Consider the following 20,285-nt stretch of genomic DNA (forward strand, 5'->3'; position numbering starts at 1 on the left):
TGGAAGCTGCAAAGGGATATGGTGAGGGAAAGCTTCAAGAAGTTGCAGATAGACAGACAGAGGAGAATGGTGCTGGAGGGGATCAAGTTACAGTCTCATCGGTTGCTGCAGGAGAGCAGAGGATGACACGTGCCGCCCTAAGACGAGCGAGACGAGAGCAAGAGCAAGACCAGCAGAAAGTTATGGAACCTCCAAAGCGTACTTACAGTGAAGCTGTGGGAGGGGCGCGGTCTAAAGAAGTTGAAGGGGTCATTTCAGATATGCTCCAAAAGCTTTGGAGTGTCAAGATTGGTGACTAAATTTCTAATTAGAATGTCAATGGATTGAATTCATCATAGAGGAGAAAGAAAGCTTTTTAATATTTAAAACAACTTAAGACTGATGTTATCTGTTTGCAAGAAACGTATATTAGGGTTGTGGACTAAAAGTATTTGTACACAAGCTTCTAATCAATAACAAGTTGATTTTTCTTAACTTACTATAAACAAAGGTTACCTAATTGGATTATAATTTTTTTAAATTTTTTATTTTATTCTTATTGGAGATTGGAATGGTGTCCTAGACGTATAGATGGATGATTCGGAACTGCGAGATATTTGGCGTGATATATGCAAGAACTATTTTTGATTATAGTTCAGTTTGGTTGGAGAGTAATAAGGTTAATAGAGATAGGCGTTTTTGGTGCGTAATTGAGAATTTGTCTAGAGATTAGAGAAATGTGGGAGAATGTAAATAGTAGATGAAAGTTTTTTCTTTGAAATTAATATGAATAAGGATTGGGATTAAGAAATTTTATTTAGCATTTGAGTAAAATTCCTTTTCTGTTTTCTTCCTTTTTTTTCTTATCTGTAATATTATTACTGTTTGTAATCATTTTACATGAGCCAGAGGGTGATAGAATTAATAGTTTATTGTTGATAGCATATGGATGCTTATGTTTGTTTTTCGTTTTTATACCCTGTATTTAGCTCTGGGAAGTCGGGGGGGGGAGGTGGGAATGGGGGAGAGGGATAGGGAGGGTTAGATGGGGGTGGGGGAGGGGGGGATTAAAGTTAAAATGTATTGTAAAACTTTTTAAATAAAAAAAATACCTAGGAAGATCTTGGAAAAGATAATAAGCAACAAATCTGCCAACACCTAGAAGCAAACAGTTATAACCAGAAGCCAACCTGGCTTCATCAAGAACTCATCAAGCAAAACAAACCTTATTTCATTCTTTGACTAAGTTACCACAGTTAAATTAAATCTGTTAAATTAAATTAAATTCTCCTTCATTGGTAATTAAATGTTTTTATATTAACAACTGATGGTATAAAAATGTCCCTACACTAAAGAAATTCTGTGATATGGACTTACAGACACTATTCATTAATTTCATACTCTTGTATAACATTCATGAGTTTTGTTCATTTATACTAGTTGTGGTCTTCATACCACCCTAAGCTTGCATAAAGAAAGCATTGCAAACCTTAGCTAACCAAATCCTGTGGGCTGAAGAGATATCCAGACTCCCTACTCATTGTATTAGGAGATTTAAACAGTGCTAATCTAAGCCAGGATTCAGAGCTGCCAAGATACATTCAGCATGTCAGCTGTCTCACTAGATGCAAGAATTAGACTACCACTACTCAATATTAAAAGATGCCTATCACTTGTTACTAAGAGCAGCTGTGGGACACTCTGATCACTGTATGATTCACCTTGTACCTGTTTATAGACAAAGACTTAAAATCATAAAACCAATAGTTAAAAGTGAAATCTTGGACTGAAGAGGCAAAGTTAAAGCTATAGGCTTGCCTCGACTGCACAAACTGGAGCATCAGTGGATTTGAATCAACTCAGGGAGACTATGATATCATACATTAGCTTTTATGAGGACCAATGTGTACCAACCAAAACCTTACGCATATACACTAATAAACTTGGGTTCACAGTTAAGCTCACGTTGTGCCAAAGAGGAAGGGGATAGAATGCTCTACAATCAGGCCAGGTGTCAGAATCCAGTTATATTTCATTTCTATCTATCTTCTCTGATTTAAAATCAATCCTTACTATCTCCTGGATTCTGTCATACTGCTAAAGGGGAGGGGTATGCATGGGGGTTTTACTACTTTCACTTCCTTTATTCACTACAAAGTAACCTTTTGTTGATTCACTTCGGGTCTGCTCACTCTCCTCTTTACCGACAGTGAGGGAAAAAGGGAGGGGGAAAGATGCAACAACTGGGATCTGGGTAAAAGAGGATTGAACGATCGTGCTGACGGACCCGGACTAATGTTATTTTTCCTGAAGTTAACACCTAGAAATCTGCCGGTTTGAATCACCCGGAAGAACTACAGGGTGGGGGGCTGCTTGGGAACACTGTAAAACATTGAATGGTGGGGGGATCTCACAGATCCTGTCTAGCATGCCTACAGTCAATTTCTATTAATAAAAATTCCTGTTGGAAGAGACTGTTTCCAAGAGTTCTGTTTTCTTAAGATGTAGACTGGAAAGTATTATGTCCCTTCTTGCTTCAAATGCTTTATAATAATCCCGGGGCCCAGAAATCGTCCTCTCCAAACTGACCCAGCTAGCTGTGCCTGATCCACTTGCAGATGGATTATAAGTTTTCTAACAGATATGAAGCAGCAAGCTAAGCTAACCATATTGAATACTTGTTCAGTTAGCACAGAAGCCCCTCCAGAGCTGTGTGCTCTCTCTCCATTACTCTTTTCTCTCTATACCAGGGGTCAGCAACCTGAAACAGTGAAAGAGCCACTCGGAACCGGTTCCCTCACAAAAGGAAAAACTGGGAGCCGCAAAAAATGTGTGCGCATGTGTGTACATGCGCGCATGCACAGAACAGGGTTTGACTGAAGAGTAGAGCCAAGGCGAGATATGCACCTACCCTGCATATTTGAATTGATTGGTTGAACTTTTTTAGTCCCACTTTTTTTTTTGGGACTACACATGGCAGAGGACTGGGAGCCGCAGGAGACGGCTGAAAGAGCCGCATGTGGCTCCGGAGCCGCGGGTTGCAGACCTGTGCTCTATACCAATGCATCTTGAAGGACCCATTAAAATACTGAAGTTTGCAGATGATGTAACAGTCAAAGGTCTCATTCGAGATGATGAGTCTGCATACAGATGGGAGGTAGAACAACAGGCCCTGCAATGCAGTTGGAACAATCTGGAGCTGAACATTCTTAAAACTGTAGAGATGATAGTAGATTTTATTTATTTATTTATTTATTTATTTATTTAATACTATTTCTATACCGCCCTTCTCCCGAAGGACTCAGGGCGGTGAACAGGGCAAGAATAAAAATACAGATTACAAAAGTTAAAACAAGATTAAATAAATGCCCACATACTAAAATACATCTTTAAAACTCAATAAAATAACCATAACAACCCCCCCCAATCCCTTCATCAGGCCAGGAGAGGCTCTACTATTAGGAGAGGCTCTACTATTTAGGAGAGGCTCTACTATTCTACCAGCTCAGACTGCCCAAGGAGCTGCTTATACAGTTCTACAGAGGAATTATTGAGTCTGTCATTTGTATTTCCTATCACTTGTTTGTATCTTATGTTTTATGATTATATCTTATGATTTATGATCCTTGACTTGTCACTTTATCACTCAGTGTCTGTATGTACACTGAGAGCTTATGCAGCTTGTCTTCTGAGCTTCTCTTCTGGGGTGTGGGCTATTCCTACCACCTTAGTTTCATCTGCAAATTTGATGAGTTCCCCTTCAATTCCCTCATCTAAGTCATTTATGAAGATATTGAAGAGTATTGGGCCTAAAACGGAACCCTGTGACACCCCACTGCTTGCTTCCCTCCATGTAGATGTAGTACCATTAAGGATGACTCACTGAGTAGTTTGTGAGCCAGTTACAAATCCATCTGGTGGTGATGCTGTCTATCCCATTTTTCTAGCTTACCAAGAAGTAGGTTGTGGTCTACTTTGTTGAATGTCTTGCTGAAATCTAAGTATACTATGTCCACAGCATTTCATTGCTCTACTAATTTAGTTACTTTGTCAAACAACGAAATAAGATTGGTTTGGCATGATGTTTTTTTAACAAACTCATGCTGGTTTTTAGTCATAGCTTTGTTACTAGATGTTTGCAGATGTTTTTTTATTATCTTTTCCAGTATTGTCCCGAGTAATGATGTTAGGCCACAGGTCTGCAACCCGCGGCTCCGGAGCCGCATGCGGCTCTTTCAGCCGTCTCCTGTGGCTCCTAGTCCTCTGCCATGTGCAGTCCAAAAAAAAAAGTGGGACTAAAAATGTTCAACCAATCAATTCAAATATGCAGGGTAGGTGCATATCTCGCCTTGGCTCCACTCTTCAGTCAAACCCTGTTCTGCGCATGCGCACATGTACGCGCATGCGCACACATTTTTTTGCGGCTCCCAGTTTTTCCTTTTGTGAGGGAACCGGTTCTGAGTGGCTCTTTCACTGTTTCAGGTTGCTGACCCCTGTGTTAGGCTGATTGGTCTGAGTCTGTTTCCTGAGTCTGTTTCCCCCTCCCTTTTTTTGAAGATGGGAACAACATCAGCTCTTTTCCAAACCTCAGGTAATTCCCCAGTGTTCCAGGATTTTTGAAAGATATGTATGATAACATCTGTCAGCTCCTTCAGAACTGTGGGATGTAAACAATCAGGTCCCAGGGATTTATATTCATCAAGATCAGATAGGTGTTCTCTAACCATTTTCTTACTTTTTAAATTTTTATTTCTAGTCTGTCTTTTACAGTTAGGCTTTTGGTAGGTTTGGCTAGTTTCTTTTTGCGTGAAGACTGATTCAAAGAAAGAGTTAAGCAGCTCTGCTTTCTGTCTACTGCCTGTTACTTCCTTGCCATCTTCTCTCTTAAGTGGATTTACTGTTTCCTTGACTCTTTTCTTCTTATTTATATGTTGATTTTCGTTGCATTCTGAGCCTTAGCTTTTCTGACTTTATCTTTGCAGATTCGGGTTATATGCTGATAATCAGCCTTTGTTTATGTGTGTCTCTTTCCATTTTTCGTACTTGTACTTTTTGTCTTTGAGCAACCATGCTGGTTTCTTCTTGGATTTCTTGTTTTTTTCTTTTTCAGTGTTATTGTGCTGGACTGGGTTTTTATGATAATATTTTTCAGAGTTTCCCATACTTCCCCCTTTAGGATTTTCAGCCATGGAATCATTCCTAGGTTCTGAGTTTGTTAAAATCAGCTCTTTTGAAGTTTAAGACACTGGTTGGATTATTTTCTATTGCTTGTGTTTGCATTATATTGAATTACAGTATGATGTGGTCACTTCAACCAAGGTTCCAGCAATTTCAACTCCCTCTATCACAGGGGTGTCAAACTCAATTTCATTGAGGGCCACATCAGCATTGCGGTTGCCCTCAGGGGGCCAGGTGGGTATGGCCAGGGTGGGCGTGGCCTACTGGGTGAGCATGGCTAGAGTGCGTATGGCCTGCTGGGTGGGCATGGCCAGCTCTACATTGTTCGCATCAAGGGTGCCTATGGGGGCCTGGGCAGGAGTGGGACGGATCTGAGGGTCTCTGGCAGAAGGAGGGTCTCTGGGCCAAGGCCAAGGCAGTGGGGGCCGTTCCCTCACTGTTTCCAGGATGGCTTCACGGGCCACATGAAACCACTTCGCGGGCCTCATCCGGCCCCCAGGCCTTGTGTTTGACATGTCTGCTCTATCACTTCTTCTCCATTAGTAAGAATTAGTCTAGCATATTTTCCTCTAGTTCCTTCCTCTACCTTTTGGGTGACAAAGTTGTCAGCTAGGTTGGTTAGGAATATGTTTGATCTCCCACTTGCTGCAGAGGGAAGGGAAGGGAGCAATGAGGTATTCTAAGTTCTGTCTTAGGCCCAGTACTCTTCAATATCTTCATAAACAATATAGATGAAGGAATAGAAATCATCAAATCTGCATATGACATCAAGCTGACAGAAAAAGCCAATACTGCAGAACATAGGCTCATGATCCAGATGGATCTTGACTAATTTGAACCAAATAGACCACAACCTACTTCTTGGTAAAGTTAAAAAAAATGTGGGATAGACAGCCTCAACCACCAGATAGATTTGTAACTGGCAGACAAAGCATGCTCAATATGTAGTCCTTAACAGTATATAAAACAAGGTTTTTTACGAAATTGCCCCTATGAGTGTCCCCCCAAGAAGATTTTTAAGAAAAGAAATAGTGGTGAAGCCAGACTGGTGGATGTATGGTAAAATAGTATCTTTCAATTCTGGTAACCCCATCCTTAAGTCTAGGGAAGAATTAGAATTAGAAGGTCACACGTTACTGGTTTACATGTCCACAAATGAAGGAAAGATTTAAATTAGACAAAAAAGGCCATGGTTTTGAGTTTGCAAAAAATGAATTGGAAATTCTATGTGGTAGTGATGGTCATATAATTACCAAGGTCTATAAAACGTTATTAAAATTGAATTTGGAAAATGAAAATGTAAAACAGTGTATGATCCAGTGGGCAAGGAATTTGGGGTATAATGTGATGTTTGAACAATGGGAGAATATGTGGATAAAAGGCTTATAATTCACATTAAATTGTAACCTAAAAGAAAACCTTTACAGAATGATGTATCACTGGTATTTAACACCAGATAGGTTATTTAGAATGTATAAAGGTATTTCAAATGAATGTTGGAGATGTAAATGTAAAGAAGGGACTTTTTATCATTTATGGTGGACATGTGATATGGCAATTAAATATTGGGGTATGATTCATATATTAATGCAGAAAATCCTTAAACTGAACATAAAGATTAAACCAGAAACTTTCCTTCTTGGTCTAATGGAAAGAGGGGAAAAATTGGAACTCTGATTTTATATATGGTGACGGCAGCAAGATTGCTCTATGCACAAAAGTGGAAGGATGCCTCGATTACTACCACAGACGAATGGTTTACAAAAGGTGATGGGATTAGCAGAGATAGCCAAATTGACTGTGCTGATAAAAGAATGTTCTATAAGTACTTTTGCTTCTACTTGGAAACCACTTCTGGACTTTTTGCTTGAGGTGGAAAAAATGATATGATTTTGGATTTCACCGATTAGACTGATTTGCCGATAAAATAGCTACTGCATAAAGGTAAAGGTTCCCCTGCACATGCGTGCTAGTCGTTTCCAACTCTAGTGGCCGGTGCTCATCTCCGTTTCAAAGCCGAAGAGCCAGTGTTTGTTCGAGGACATCTCCGTGGTCATGACTAGACGCCAAAGGTGCACGGAACGCTGTTACCTTCCCACCGTAGTGGTCCCTATTTTTCTACTTGCATTTTTACGTGCTTTCAAGCTGCTAGGTTGGCAGAAGCTGGGACGAGTAACAGGTGCTCACTCTGCTACACGGCACTCAGGATTCGACCCGCCAAACTGCCAATCTTCTGATCGACAAGCTCAGCATCCTAACCCACTGAGCCACCGCGTCCCATTAGCTACTGCATACTACTATCGAAATGTAAAGTTGAGATTTGATTTTAATGTCTGATTTTACTGCAACAATGGTTTTTGTTTCTTCCCCTCCCTTTCTTCACACCTTTTATGTTTTCCCTTTTTCTACTGTTGTCCCATTTGCTTTTGTATTTTCACATTTTATGATATAAATGAATAAAACTAATAAAAAATAATTAAAGAAACATGTAGTCCTTAACAGAACTAAATTCACATGTTGGGTGGTGGACAGCAGGGTACTCCAGGGTTTTAAGCCCAGTACCTTCCAATATTTTCAAAAACAATCTAGATGAGGGAATAGAAGGGGAACTCATCATATTTGCAGATGACACTAAGCTAGCAGGAATGGTTTAACATCCAGAAGAATCTCAACAGACATGAATACTGGGGTCTATACAATAAAATAAAATTCAATGTGGATAAAAGTAAGATTTTACACTGAGGTAATAAAAACCAAATGTATAGGTATAGATTGGATGAAACATGGGTCAATGCCAGTAACTGTGAGCGGGAGTTCTATCTAGTGGACAATCACTTAAATATGAGCCAGCAGTGTGTGGCTACAGCCAAAAAACACCAATGCACTCCTAGGCTGCCTTAACAGAGGCATAGAATCCAGATCATGTTAAGTATTAGTACCACTTTACAAAGCCTTAGTTAACAACACACTTGGAATACTACATCCTATTTTGGTCACAACAATATAAAAATATGTTGAGACACTGGAAAAGAGTACAGAAAAGAGCAACAAGGATGATTAGGGTGCTGGAGGCTAAAGAGCAGTTGCAGGAATTGGGTATGTCTAGTGAAAAGAAGGACTAGGGGAGACATGATAGCAATGTTCCAATATTGGAGGGGCTGCCACAAAGATGAGGGGGTCAACCTATTTTCTAAAGCCAGAAGGCAAGACAAAAAAAACAATGAAGTGAAACTAATCAAGGAGAGAACCAATCTAGAACTAAGAAGAAATTTCCTAGGTAAGAACAATTAACCAGTGGAATGCCTTGCCTTCAGGAGTTGCGAGTATCCCATCCCTGGAGTTTTTTAAGGAGAGACTGGACACCCACTTTTCTGAACTGGTATAGGGTTTCCTGCTCGAGCAGGAGTTTGGACTAGTCACTAGAAGACCTCCAAGGTCCCTTCCAACTCTCTTATTCTATACTCTATATTCTATCAACAATGCAAGGTAGGTTTAAATAAGTTCAATGAATTCTCGGTGTATTTTATTGTGACCCCCGTTTAGAAATACTGAAAGTTAAAACCGCTGGGGCTTTAAGCCATTCCTCCCAAGGGAAACAGAGTTTCACGGCGTTATAAATAGAAATACGTAAAACATTACAAATAAAATATTCCTACTGCGCCGTTCTATTTCCACAAAACATCTTGGAAGCAGGAAATTAATAAAGGGATCCGAAAAGTGCTTCTGAGTCCCTTCGGAACACACCAACCCGTGTCATGATCGGGGGCAACCAAGCTCCACTTAGAAGCGTCTTTTTCCCCGCAAAAAAAATCAGATCCGGGGCGTTGGTGCAGCCGGGGCTCGGGGCCTCCAGCAGAAGGCTTGATCTTGGGACACCATCACCGGCAAACGCGAACCACTCTGGCCACCTTCCCTCGCTAACTCCGCAGCCGGCCAGTCAGCACTCCAAGTGGTGGGGCGGCCGAGTTTCCGGCTCAGCTGCAAGGATCAGGGAGGGCCAGGGCATCTGCGACGCAGCGCCCCGGAGCATCTGCTGCCCGGAGGCTCCGCGGCGCGTCGCGAGGGTTTTAGGCCCACCTCTCCCTTCCGCTCCGGTCCCTCGGAACCCCGACGGCGCGCTCGAGCCCTACCTGCCGAGCGGTGGCGCGCGTGCCGGCGGCCATGGAGGCGGCAAGGAGGAGGATACCGCGCGGGGGACGGGGGACCAGCGGGCACCGGCCTCTTGCCAACAACAGCCGCAGAAACATACTTGCCGCCCACAGCCAAGGGGACGACGGGAAAGAGGCAGGACAGAACGAAGGGGCCGGCCGGTGACTCCGTGGGAGGGGTGGGTGAGCGATCGGTGGGAAGAGACGTGGACGTCTTTTATGTAACAACCTCGCTTCCTCTGCTCTGCTTGCAAGGGTCCCTGCTTGCTGATCGATGCATGAACAGAGTTATAATCCTAGGCGGCTGGGCAGAATTCAGATTCCGAGCAAAGCTTCCGTTTCTCTCCCCTGTGAGTGAGGGGGTCTCCAGGCGGTCGTCCCCGCCCCCTCGCCTCTTGCACGCGAGTCCACCCTGCTGTTTTTCAAGATTCCGGCCCACGTGGAATGGAAAGAGACCTGGAAATCTCGACTCTGGAGACAGGTTCTGTCTCACGGGAGATCCAGCTGCAGATTTGCCCTGCCTTTGAAGGGGACTTATTTGGCCATCTTCTCCAAAACCAACTCCTGAGCTCCAGCCCGGCGACAGGTTGGGGAAGCGCTCCGAGTCCCCTTTCTACCAACCAGGAGACTTCTAGTCCTATTCTAGGCCTTAAGCCAGCAGGCCAACTTTAGACAAGGCCCCCTTTCTCAGCCCAGGAAGAAGCAGCAGTCAAGGGCAAAACATAGGAAGAAAACTGCAGAGCCTTGTCTGCGAAGTTACCATATATAAATACCATCTACCAGAGTCCAGCTATCCTCTGCTTTTATAATACTTCCTTCCTCTTGTCAAGCAATAGCCTTGCTGTTATTACAAGTTTGACATCAAATCTCTCCTCCATTTCTCTGTGATAGGAATAAGTGTGTGAGAAAAATCCAAAGAAATATTTTGGGAAATATTAAAAAGGCAGAATATATTTCCCGTTTAAAAAGACAGAAACTTCTTCTCCTCCTCCCCACCCAGCCAGACAACTCAGCAGAAACCAGCTTTTAGAAATGGAGATGTAATAATCCATTCAGGAAGGTTGGAGCCTTCCAACTAGAAACTGATGAAATTAGGAAGACAAAGACCCTTAAAATCTACATACCCCACCCGAATTCTAAGGACGGGAAACATAATAGGATTAACCCACCACCATCAGTGTAATTGGCTGCCGGTTGTCCTCCGGGTGAGATTCAAGGTGTTGGTAATGACTTACAAAGCCCTACATGGCATGGATCCGGATTACCTACGGCAACACCTGCGGCCGGCGTCAACTTCCCTCCGTCCAGTGCACTCCCACAGAGAGGGCCGCCTCAGGGTGCCTCCGATCAAAGAATGTTGATTGGTGGCCCCTAGGGGGAGGGCGTTCTCTGGGCGTGCCAGACCTGTGGAACCGCTTGCCGGTCGAGCTCCGGATGGCCCCTGACCTTCACTCCTTCCAGTGGGATCTAAAAACTTATTTATTTGAGCAATCCGGCCTGGTTTGATGGGTTAAGGGTTGGGTTTTTAACATGGTTTTAATTACTCTTTATATCTGGCATAATATTTAATTGTTTTTTAACTTTTGTACTTTGTTTTTAATATTTATTGCCCTGTACACCGCCCTGAGTCCTTCGGGAGAAGGGCGGTATAAAAATTTAATAAATATAATATATAATATAATATGTAATATATTGGGCTTTGTTTTACTAAGTGTATCACGTGGGTTTGAATGCTGGAAGGTTGCTTAAGCAGGGAGCTGGCTAATGGCTCTCAGCTCCTCAGACAACCCGTCTCCAGTGCTGCCATTGGCTGCTTCTAGGGCGGCAATAGGTTGCTTTAAACCTATTGGCCACCACCTAGAGGCCAGGGTATAAATAGCTGCATTCACAGCCCTATTCCCCAGTTCGGTTCCTACAAGCAAATAAAGAATGTTTCTGACTGAACTCACTCGCCTCGTCTCTTCGCTCAAGCAAAGAACCCAGTACACAACATTGGTGACGAGGGTGGGATCCTGCTTCTTCAACAGAGCTGAGAGTCACTAGGGGAGAGGCCGGAACGTGCCTGGCGGGAAAGCATTCCCCCCCGTCAGTCAGCCTAGCACAGCCATGTTAGCAACCACACGCCCAGAGGGTCAGTCCCTGGGCATATGGAGGAGCAGGACAAGAAGATGAGCCCCAGCCACGAAGACCAACTGAGATGGCGAAGGTCGGAAAGCTGGAAGAATTTGACATAGCTCACCTGGAAAGATGGTCTTCGTATCTATCTAGGGTTGAGAACTACCTCTGCATCAATCAAGTCACCAAGGATGACCTGAAGGCCACACTGCTCCTGTGTGTTTGTTGCCCAGCCATGTTCGACATTGCAGAGAACTTGTTTGCGCCGACACCATTGAAGTCCGTAACGTTCACGGACTTGAAGAAGCGGCTTGGCAACCATTTTCAGCTCAAGCTGTCAGTAATCGCTTGGCGCCATGCATTCAAAAAGAGGGTTCTACAGCAGGGTGAAACAGCATCCAAATTCATCGCAGCGTTGAGGCAGGCCGCATGCCTGTGCCAGTTCTCCCAACATAGAGGAGAGGCTCTGGGACCAACTTGTCTGCGGCCTCCGAAATCGAGAGTTGTAACAAAAACTTTTCACCAAAGAGACACTGTGTTTCCAGATGCACTGAAAGAGATTATGGCAGACAAAGCCGCTGGTGGGGTCGTACGAACCATGCGGCCTGCCAAAGCAGCACAGCACAAGGAGGCCGTACACCATGAGGATGCCGAACACACTGAAGACTCCAACGACAACACAAGTTGACAAGCTCCAAAGGCACAACAACCAACAACATCGCAATGACAAGCAACAAGGGATGACTTACAAGGCAGATCCCTTCCTTAGTTGCCGAGGGTATGGCGGCCTCCACCAACGCAGGGACTGTAGGTTCCGGACAGCCATATGCCAGGCCTGCGGGAAGACCGGCCACATTGCGTCCATCTGCAGAGGTCGCCAGAGGGACTGGCAATCGAATCGCCAGTCAAACATTCCGATCAGGAGAGTGTAGGGTTTTGCTCCAGCCGCAGAAGCGTTTGCCGTGCAGGAGCTCGCCATCCCATTAAGCTGAAGTTTCAACTTCAGGTGGAGCTGCAAGGAGTCCCTTGCAAGATGGAGCTGGACACGGGCTCAGCTGTGTCCATTATATCACTTGAAACATTTAACTTTGTCAGCAATCGTAGCAAGAGATGGGCCAAGCTCAGGCCATCTGACATTATACTGACCAACTTCCAGAATGCCAGAGTCACAGTCAAAGGTGAAGCCACACTGGCTGTCAGGAATTGTGCAAAGATCTCCTTGAGCTAACAAGAAGTTGCACAGACAAAAAAGGTACTGAGAGCAGCAAAGTTCACACAGTAACCACACAGATACACTGAGGTGTGAAAAAACAAAATAGTTTACTTTGTGGTGTAATACAAAGCACAGTCAAAAATAAACAGTCCAGGTCATATACGTGTAAAGAACAGATAAACAATAGTAACAGTCCAAGGAGTATTCCAAATACAAAGTCTTCTTACCAGTCCAAAGGTAAAAAACACAGTTGTTCAGGTTTAACACAGTAGCAAACCAACAATAGCAGTAACAGAGTAACTAACAGTGAAAAAACAGCGAGAGCAGAGAGAGAGAAACTATGTCCCTAGCTCCCTCTTATGGCCGTTGGGAGGCAAACACACCCTTGGCCAATCATCACATTTAAAGTAATATCATACATCACGGCTTATATATTTCCAACCCAACCAGGTAGGCTTAATCATATGCCTAACATTGGCCGTCAAATTTAAGGGGTTTTCTGGGCACCTGGACATTGTCGTAGTAGGGGGTCAGCAAACAAGCCTGATCGGGCTCGATTGGTTTGATCCATTAGGCATCCAAGTAACCGGAATCCCTACCCCTCCCCCCCTTTCCCCCCTCCCCCCCCCGACTTCCCAGAGCTAAGTACAGGGTATAAAAACAAAGAACAATCATAAACATCCATATGCTACCAACAATAAATTCTTAAATCTATCACTCTCTAGCTCATATAAAATAACTACAAGCAATATTAATATTACATATAAAAAGAAAGAAAAAAGAAAAAAAAAAGAAAGGAAGACTTATTCAAATGCTAAGTGAAACTTTTTAGTCCCATATTTCTTCTGAATATATTCAATCCATTTTTCCCACTCCATAATATAACGTTCTTGCGAATGATCTTTCAAATAAGCCGAAATCTTTGCCATTTCTGCCAGGTCAGAAACCTTTAAAGTCCATTCTTCTATAGTCGGCAGCTCCTCCTTCTTCCAATACTGACCTATTAAAAGTCTTGCTGCTGTAACTAAATTTAACATCAACTTAGTGTCCACAACAGTAGCACCTGTAATTATACCCAACAAAAAAAATTGCGGACAAAACTTTATCTTTTGCTTGAAGATCTTCTGCATATTCCACCAAATTTTTATCCAAAAAGCCTTGACCTTTTTACAAGTCCACCATATGTGAAAATATGTTGCATCTTCACCACCACACCTCCAGCATTTTGGCTGATAATTCGGATACATACTTGCAAGCTTTTTAGGATCTAAATGCCATCTATAAAACATTTTATAAAAGTTCTCTCTTAAGTTTTGAGCTTGTGTAAATTTTACGTTCCTCACCCAGATCTTTTCCCATGTATCCATTGTAATAACTTCTTGGATGTTCTGGGCCCATTTTATCATACAGTCTTTAACCAATTCTGTTTCTGAATCAATTTCTATCAATGCAAGATATATCCGTTTGATATGTGCTGGACCCTGATTTCTAATTTGCTTTATCAAATTTTCATCAGTCATTGCAAAACCAGTTTTCTGATCTTCTTTCCACCTGGCCCGTAATTGAGTATATTGAAACCAGGTTTGAACAATCTTCTCATCTCGCAAGAAATTATACGATTTTAAACACCATACACTTCTTTCCAAGCTTAAAATCTCCTTATACGTAGTCACGTCATGTTTGAAACCAACATTTATGTTTTCTATTGCGTGTTTTGGAATTGCCCACAATGGTATCTTACAGTCTAACTTGTATCTATACTTCTTCCAAACTCTCAACAATGTCTGTCTTAAAATATGCACTTTAAACACATTATCTACCTTCTTATCATACAACAAATACGCATGCCAGCCAAATAACAAGTCGTGGCCCTCAAGATTTAATAATCTCTCTTGTGTCAAATTAATCCAATCACTTATCCCTGCTAACGCAGCAGCTTCATAATATAATTTAAGATTGGGCATTTTAAGACCACCTCTTTCACGAGTATCCTGCATAATCTTAAGTTTAACTCGTGGCCTTTTCCCTGCCCAAACAAATTTATTGATACCCCGTTGCCATTCTTCCAAATTAGAATCTTTCTTAAGAACCGGTATCATTTGAAATAAGAATAAAAATTTAGGCAGGACATTCATTTTCACTGCTGCGATTCTTCCCAACAAAGACAATTGCAATTTTTCCCAACTCTCCATTTCTTTTTGAATTTTACCCCATAGTTTTTCATAGTTATTTTTATATAACTTTGTATTAGAGGGTGACAAAAACACCCCCAAATATTTGACCCTTTTAGCAATCTCAAATCCAGTTAATCCTTCTAAAAGAGCCTTTTGCGATACTGTCATATTTTTGGCCAGAATTTTAGTTTTTTGTGCATTAACTTTAAATCCAGAAACCCTCCCATATTGCATTATTATCTCCATCAGGTCCACAACAGAATTTTCTGGCTGGGTCACTGTAACAACCAGATCGTCTGCGAACGCCCTCAATCTATAATCCTGATCTCTAATTTGAATACCCTTAATTTTTTCCGAGTTCCGAATTTTTATCAATAATATCTCCAATGTTAAAACAAATAATAAAGGTGATAACGGACACCCTTGTCTTGTGCCCTTCTCAATATTACATGCTTCAGTCAAACTATTGTTAACTATTATTCGGGCAGTTTGTTTTTGATATAATGCCCTAATTGGTTGCAAAAATTTATCCCCAAAATTCATTTTATCTAAAACTTTCATCAAAAATTGCCAATTCAATTGATCAAAAGCTTTTTCAGCATCTAAGAAAATTAGCGCCGCAGGGATCTGGTTGTTCCTTTCCAAAAACTCTAACACATCAACTATATGCCTCACATTATTTTTCATTTGCCTACCACTAATAAACCCAGTTTGATCCCCATGAATCACCTGTTGCAGAACCCTCATCAGTCTGTTAGCCAACACCTTAGCAAATATTTTATAATCTGTATTTAGAAGTGATATCGGTCTATAATTTTTAACTTGAGTAGCATCTTGATCTTCCTTCGGAATCAAAGAGATAAAAGCAGTTCTCCAAGACGGAGGCACCTTTCCCCCTCTCTGAATTGTCTGAAACAGTTCCTTTAACGGCTTTATCAACTCCATTTGTAAATTTTTATAGTAAACCGCAGTCAAACCATCCGTACCTGGCGCTTAATCCAGCTTCAATTCCTTAATTGCTATAAGAATTTCTTCTTCTGTTATCAACTGGTTAATCTCCTCTTTTTGTACCTGCGTAAGAACCGGGATGCTAGCATTCTCCAAATATACATCAATGTCTTTTTCATTATTTATTTATTTATTTATTTATTAGTTTTTATAAACCGCCCTTCTCCCGAGGGACTCGGGGCGGTGTACAGAGGAAGGAAGGTATACAGATGAACAATAAAGATAATAAAAAACAATAGTGAAAACAAACTGGGTCCCCAATTAACGCTATCATGCCAGGCCGGACTGCTGGAACAAGAAAGTTTTTAAGTCGCGTCGGAAGGTACGGAGGTCGGGGGCCATCCGGATTTCGGTTGGTAAGCTGTTCCAGAGGGCTGGCGCACCCACTGAGAATGCCCTCCCCCTGGGGGCCACCAGCCGACATTCCTTGAGCGGTGGCACCCTGAGGAGGCCCTCTCTGTGGGAGCGCACAGGACGGTGGGGTGCTGACATTGGCAGAAGGTGCTCCCGTAGGTAGTCCGGACCCATGCCATGTAGGGCTTTGTATGTCATTGTTAGCACCTTGAACTTCACACGGAAGGCAACCGGAAGCCAGTGCAGCGCACAGAGGAGAGGTGTGATATGGGAGTATCGGGAGGCTCCCAAGAGTGTCCGTGCCGCTGCACTTTGCACCAGTTGAAGCTTCCGAGTGGATCTCAAGGGCAGCCCCATGTAGAGAGCGTTACAATAGTCTAGGCGAGAGGTCACAAGGGCATGGGTGACTGTACGTAAGGAATCCAGGTCCAGATAAGGCCGTAGTTGGCGAACTAGTCGAACCCGGGAGAAGGCCCCCTTGGTCACAGCTCCTATGTGGTCTTCTAGGGAGAGCTGCGAGTCTAGGAGGACACCCAGGTTGCGGGCCCTATCAACAGGGGGTAGTAACTTGTCCCCGATGTTAAGCAATGGGACGTTCTGAATATCCTGGCTTGCCGGAACGTACAGCCATTCAGTCTTGTCCGGGTTCAGTTGAAGCCTGTTCCTCCCCATCCATTCCCGGACCGCTTTCAGGCAGCGGGACATCACGTCTAGGGCATCACTGATATTGTTTGGAGTTGAGATAAAAAGCTGGGTGTCATCAGCATACTGATGGTACCCTACTCCAAAACTGCGAATGATCTCACCCAGCGGTTTCATGTAGATGTTGAACAGGAGAGGCGAGAGGACCGACCCCTGAGGGACTCCGCAAGCGAGAGGCCTCGGGGTCGACCTCTGTCCCCCTGTCAGCACCGACTGCGAGCGACCCTGGAGAAAGGAGGAGAACCAACGCAGAACCGTGCCTCCCACTCCCAGTCCCCTGAGGCGTCGCAGCAAGATACCATGGTCGATGGTATCGAAAGCCGCCGAGAGGTCTAATAAGACTAGGACAGAGGAATGGCCCCTGTCCCGGGCTCTCCAGAGATCATTCATCAGAGCGACCAATGCCGTCTCCGTGCTGTAGCCCGGCCTGAAACCCGATTGGTACGGGTCTAGATAAACCGCTTCATCCAGGATCTGAGGAAGTTGGTGCGCCACCACGCTCTCAACAACCTTCGCAAGGAAGCGAAGATTGGAGACTGGACGAAAGTTATTCAAAGAGGATGGGTCCAAGGTGGGCTTCTTGAGGAGAGGTCTCACCACCGCCTCCTTCAAGGCGGTGGGGAAGTGACCCTCACTCAGAGAAGCAGAGATGACCGCTAGGAACCAGCCTCGTGTCCCCTCTCGAGCTGCATAGGCCAGCCAGGAAGGGCACGGGTCCAGTAAGCATGTGGAGGAGCTCAACCTTCTCATAATCCTGTCCACTTCCTTAGGAGTTACAGGATCAAATTCTTCCCAGATGACGTCGACAAGACTGTCCATGTCTTGTTCTTCCATCTCAGCCCAGTTGGAGTCCAGGCCAGTTCGAATCCGAGCAATTTTATCCAGCAGATATTGACCGAATTCCTCGGCTCGACCCTGCAAGGGTTCCTCCCTCACCTCTTGGTTTAATAGGGAGCGAGTCACCCTGAACAAGGCAGCCAGGCGATTATCTGCGGACGCGATGAGGGTGGAAAAATAGTTGGATTTTGCCACCCTTATCGCAGCGAGATAAGACCTGGTGAGGATTCTTAGTCGCAATCGGTCGGATTCGGATCGACTGGATCTCCAACGGCTCTCTAGGCCCCGTCTCCGACGCTTCATCTCCCGGAGCTCCTCGGTGAACCATGGGGCTCGCTGGGATCTGCGCCGGGTCAGAGGCCGCAAGGGTACAACTCGGTCCAGAGCCTCCGTGGCTGCCTTTTCCCAGGCTTCCACTAAGGCATCCGCCGAGCTGTGAGCAGGGAGTGCATGCGTGTCCCTAAGCGCTGCCTGGAACTTATCAGGGTCCATTAGGCGCCTAGGGCGGTACCATCTGACTGGCACCGTGCACCCACGGTGGGGGGTGGCAAGGGGGAAGTCTAGCCGCAGGAGGTGGTGATCGGTCCATGACAGGGGTGTAACAGTTGTGGTACCCCCACCGATATCATCACGCCACCGTCCAGACAAGAACACCAAGTCTGGGGTGTGGCCTCTCTCATGAGTCGGTCCAGAAATTATTTGCGACAGGTCCATGGCCGCCATGGAAGCCATGAACTCCCGAGCCAGTTCGGACGATCCTCCCAGGGACGGTAGATTAAAGTCGTCTTGGGAATTCAACCACCAACCCTGAGAGGGCATCGAGTAGCTCGGGCAGGGCCGCCGCTGCACGATTAGGTGGTAGGTACGCCAGCAGCAGGCCCAACTGCGCCCCTGGGCCGTATCTCAGTAGGAGAGACTCACACCCGACCATCTGAGGGACGGTGGTCTCTCGCGGGCTAAGGGATTCCCTGATGATAACTGCCACTCCCCCGCCCCTCCCATGAGCCCGAGGCTGGTGCAGCACCTGGAAACCTGGCGGGCAGAGGTCAACCAGAGGAACACCACCCTCTGGGCCCAGCCAGGTTTCCGTGATGCAAGCCAGGTCTGCATGCTCGCTCTCCACTAGGTCACGAACAAGGTGAGCCTTGTTAGCAACGGACCTGGCATTTAGGTAGACCAGCCTGAGCTTAGGAGGCTGCACATCTTCGCTCCCGGGTCCTCGGGGGAAGTACAGAGGGTCGGAGCGTCTCACCGCTTGTACAGAGCGGAGATGACCCTCCCGGTGTCGATACGGCCCTCTGCTTGTGCACCTTCTGCCGTTCCCCACCATCCTGGGAATTGGTTGTTCGTCAGCTCGCCACTGGGCTTTGTCGGCGACTGGCCCACGTTCCTCACCTTCGTGAACGGTCGTAGGCCCGGCCTGCGCTATGGTAGTTGGAAGGCCCCCCTTCACCGAACAACCATAGTCTTTTCCCGCCCCCCTCCCTAACCCGACAAAGAACTTAAGAACTTAATCATTAATCTTTTCCTTAGCATATAATTTAGAATAAAAATCCACAAAGGCTTCCTTAATAAGATCCTGTTGAAACACAACCTTTCCCTTATGTTCAATTTTATCTATATTAGAAGCCCTTTGCTTTTTCCTTAGTCTATAAGCTAGCCATCTACCTGGCTTATTAGCATTGCAAAAAGTATTATGCCTAGCAAACCGCAAGTTGGTTGCCACTTGATCAGCCATCAATTTATCGAATTGTCCTCTTAATAGCTTAATAACTTCCTTAGTCTTTACATCCGATGGATTCAAAATTAAGACCTTTTCTTTTTCCCTAATTTCATTCTCCAGTTCTTTCCTTCTGGCTTCCAAAGTACGTCTGTATTTATTATTCATATATATCAACACCCCTCTCATATAGGCCTTGCTAGCATCCCAAACCATGTCCATAGAAGTATCCTTATTCATATTAATTTCAAAAAAATCCTTCATCCGCTGCTTACATTCTTCCACATTTCTCTGATTTCTAAACAAATTCTCATTTACGCGCCACGAGCGCCTATCCCTATTGTCCTTATTGATCTCTAACCAAACTGGACTGTGATCCGAAATAGTCCTTGCACAAATCTTTACCTTCTTAATCCTAGAAAAAAAATCATTAGTCAACAAAATAAAATCAATCCTAGAAAAAGATTGATGTCTGTCAGAAAAAAAAGTATAATCCTTTTCACGTAGGTGTATGTCACGCCAGATATCTCTCAATTCCAAGTTGTCCTTCATTTCAAAAAAAGATTTAGGCAATCTGGCATGACTCGGAGCACGCTTAAAAGAACCCGCCTTGTCCATCTGTACATCCAATACACCATTCCAGTCCCCCATAAAAATAAACGATTTATAATCCAATTGAGTGAGCTTTGTATGAAGTGAACTAAAAAAATCCGCTTGTTGTTGATTAGGAGCATACAGTCCAACTAAAAGCGTTTTTTTACCTTCTAACAACAAATCTATCATAACATATCTTCCTTGCGTACCTGCTTCAATTAATTCCGCTGTTAGAGTACTTTTAACGTAGACAACCACTCAAT

The 20,285-nt window shown here is 44.2% G+C and overlaps 1 protein-coding gene across 1 annotated transcript in view; it reads right to left on the minus strand.

Moving 5' to 3' along the window:
• The window catches only part of LAP3 (leucine aminopeptidase 3), a 52,431-nt gene extending 42,945 nt beyond the window's left edge, over nt 1-9,486 (minus strand). Inside the window, exon 1 of the mRNA XM_081332629.1 lies at nt 9,288-9,486. Coding sequence (XP_081188755.1) covers nt 9,288-9,404 — 117 coding nt within the window. The 5' untranslated portion in view covers nt 9,405-9,486. The remainder of the gene's footprint in view (nt 1-9,287) is intronic.
• Between the last annotated feature and the right edge of the window lie 10,799 nt (nt 9,487-20,285).

Source organism: Vipera berus (assembly GCF_964194415.1).
Source record: "Vipera berus genome assembly, chromosome: 7".
In the NCBI taxonomy this organism is placed as follows: Eukaryota; Metazoa; Chordata; class Lepidosauria; order Squamata; family Viperidae; genus Vipera; species Vipera berus.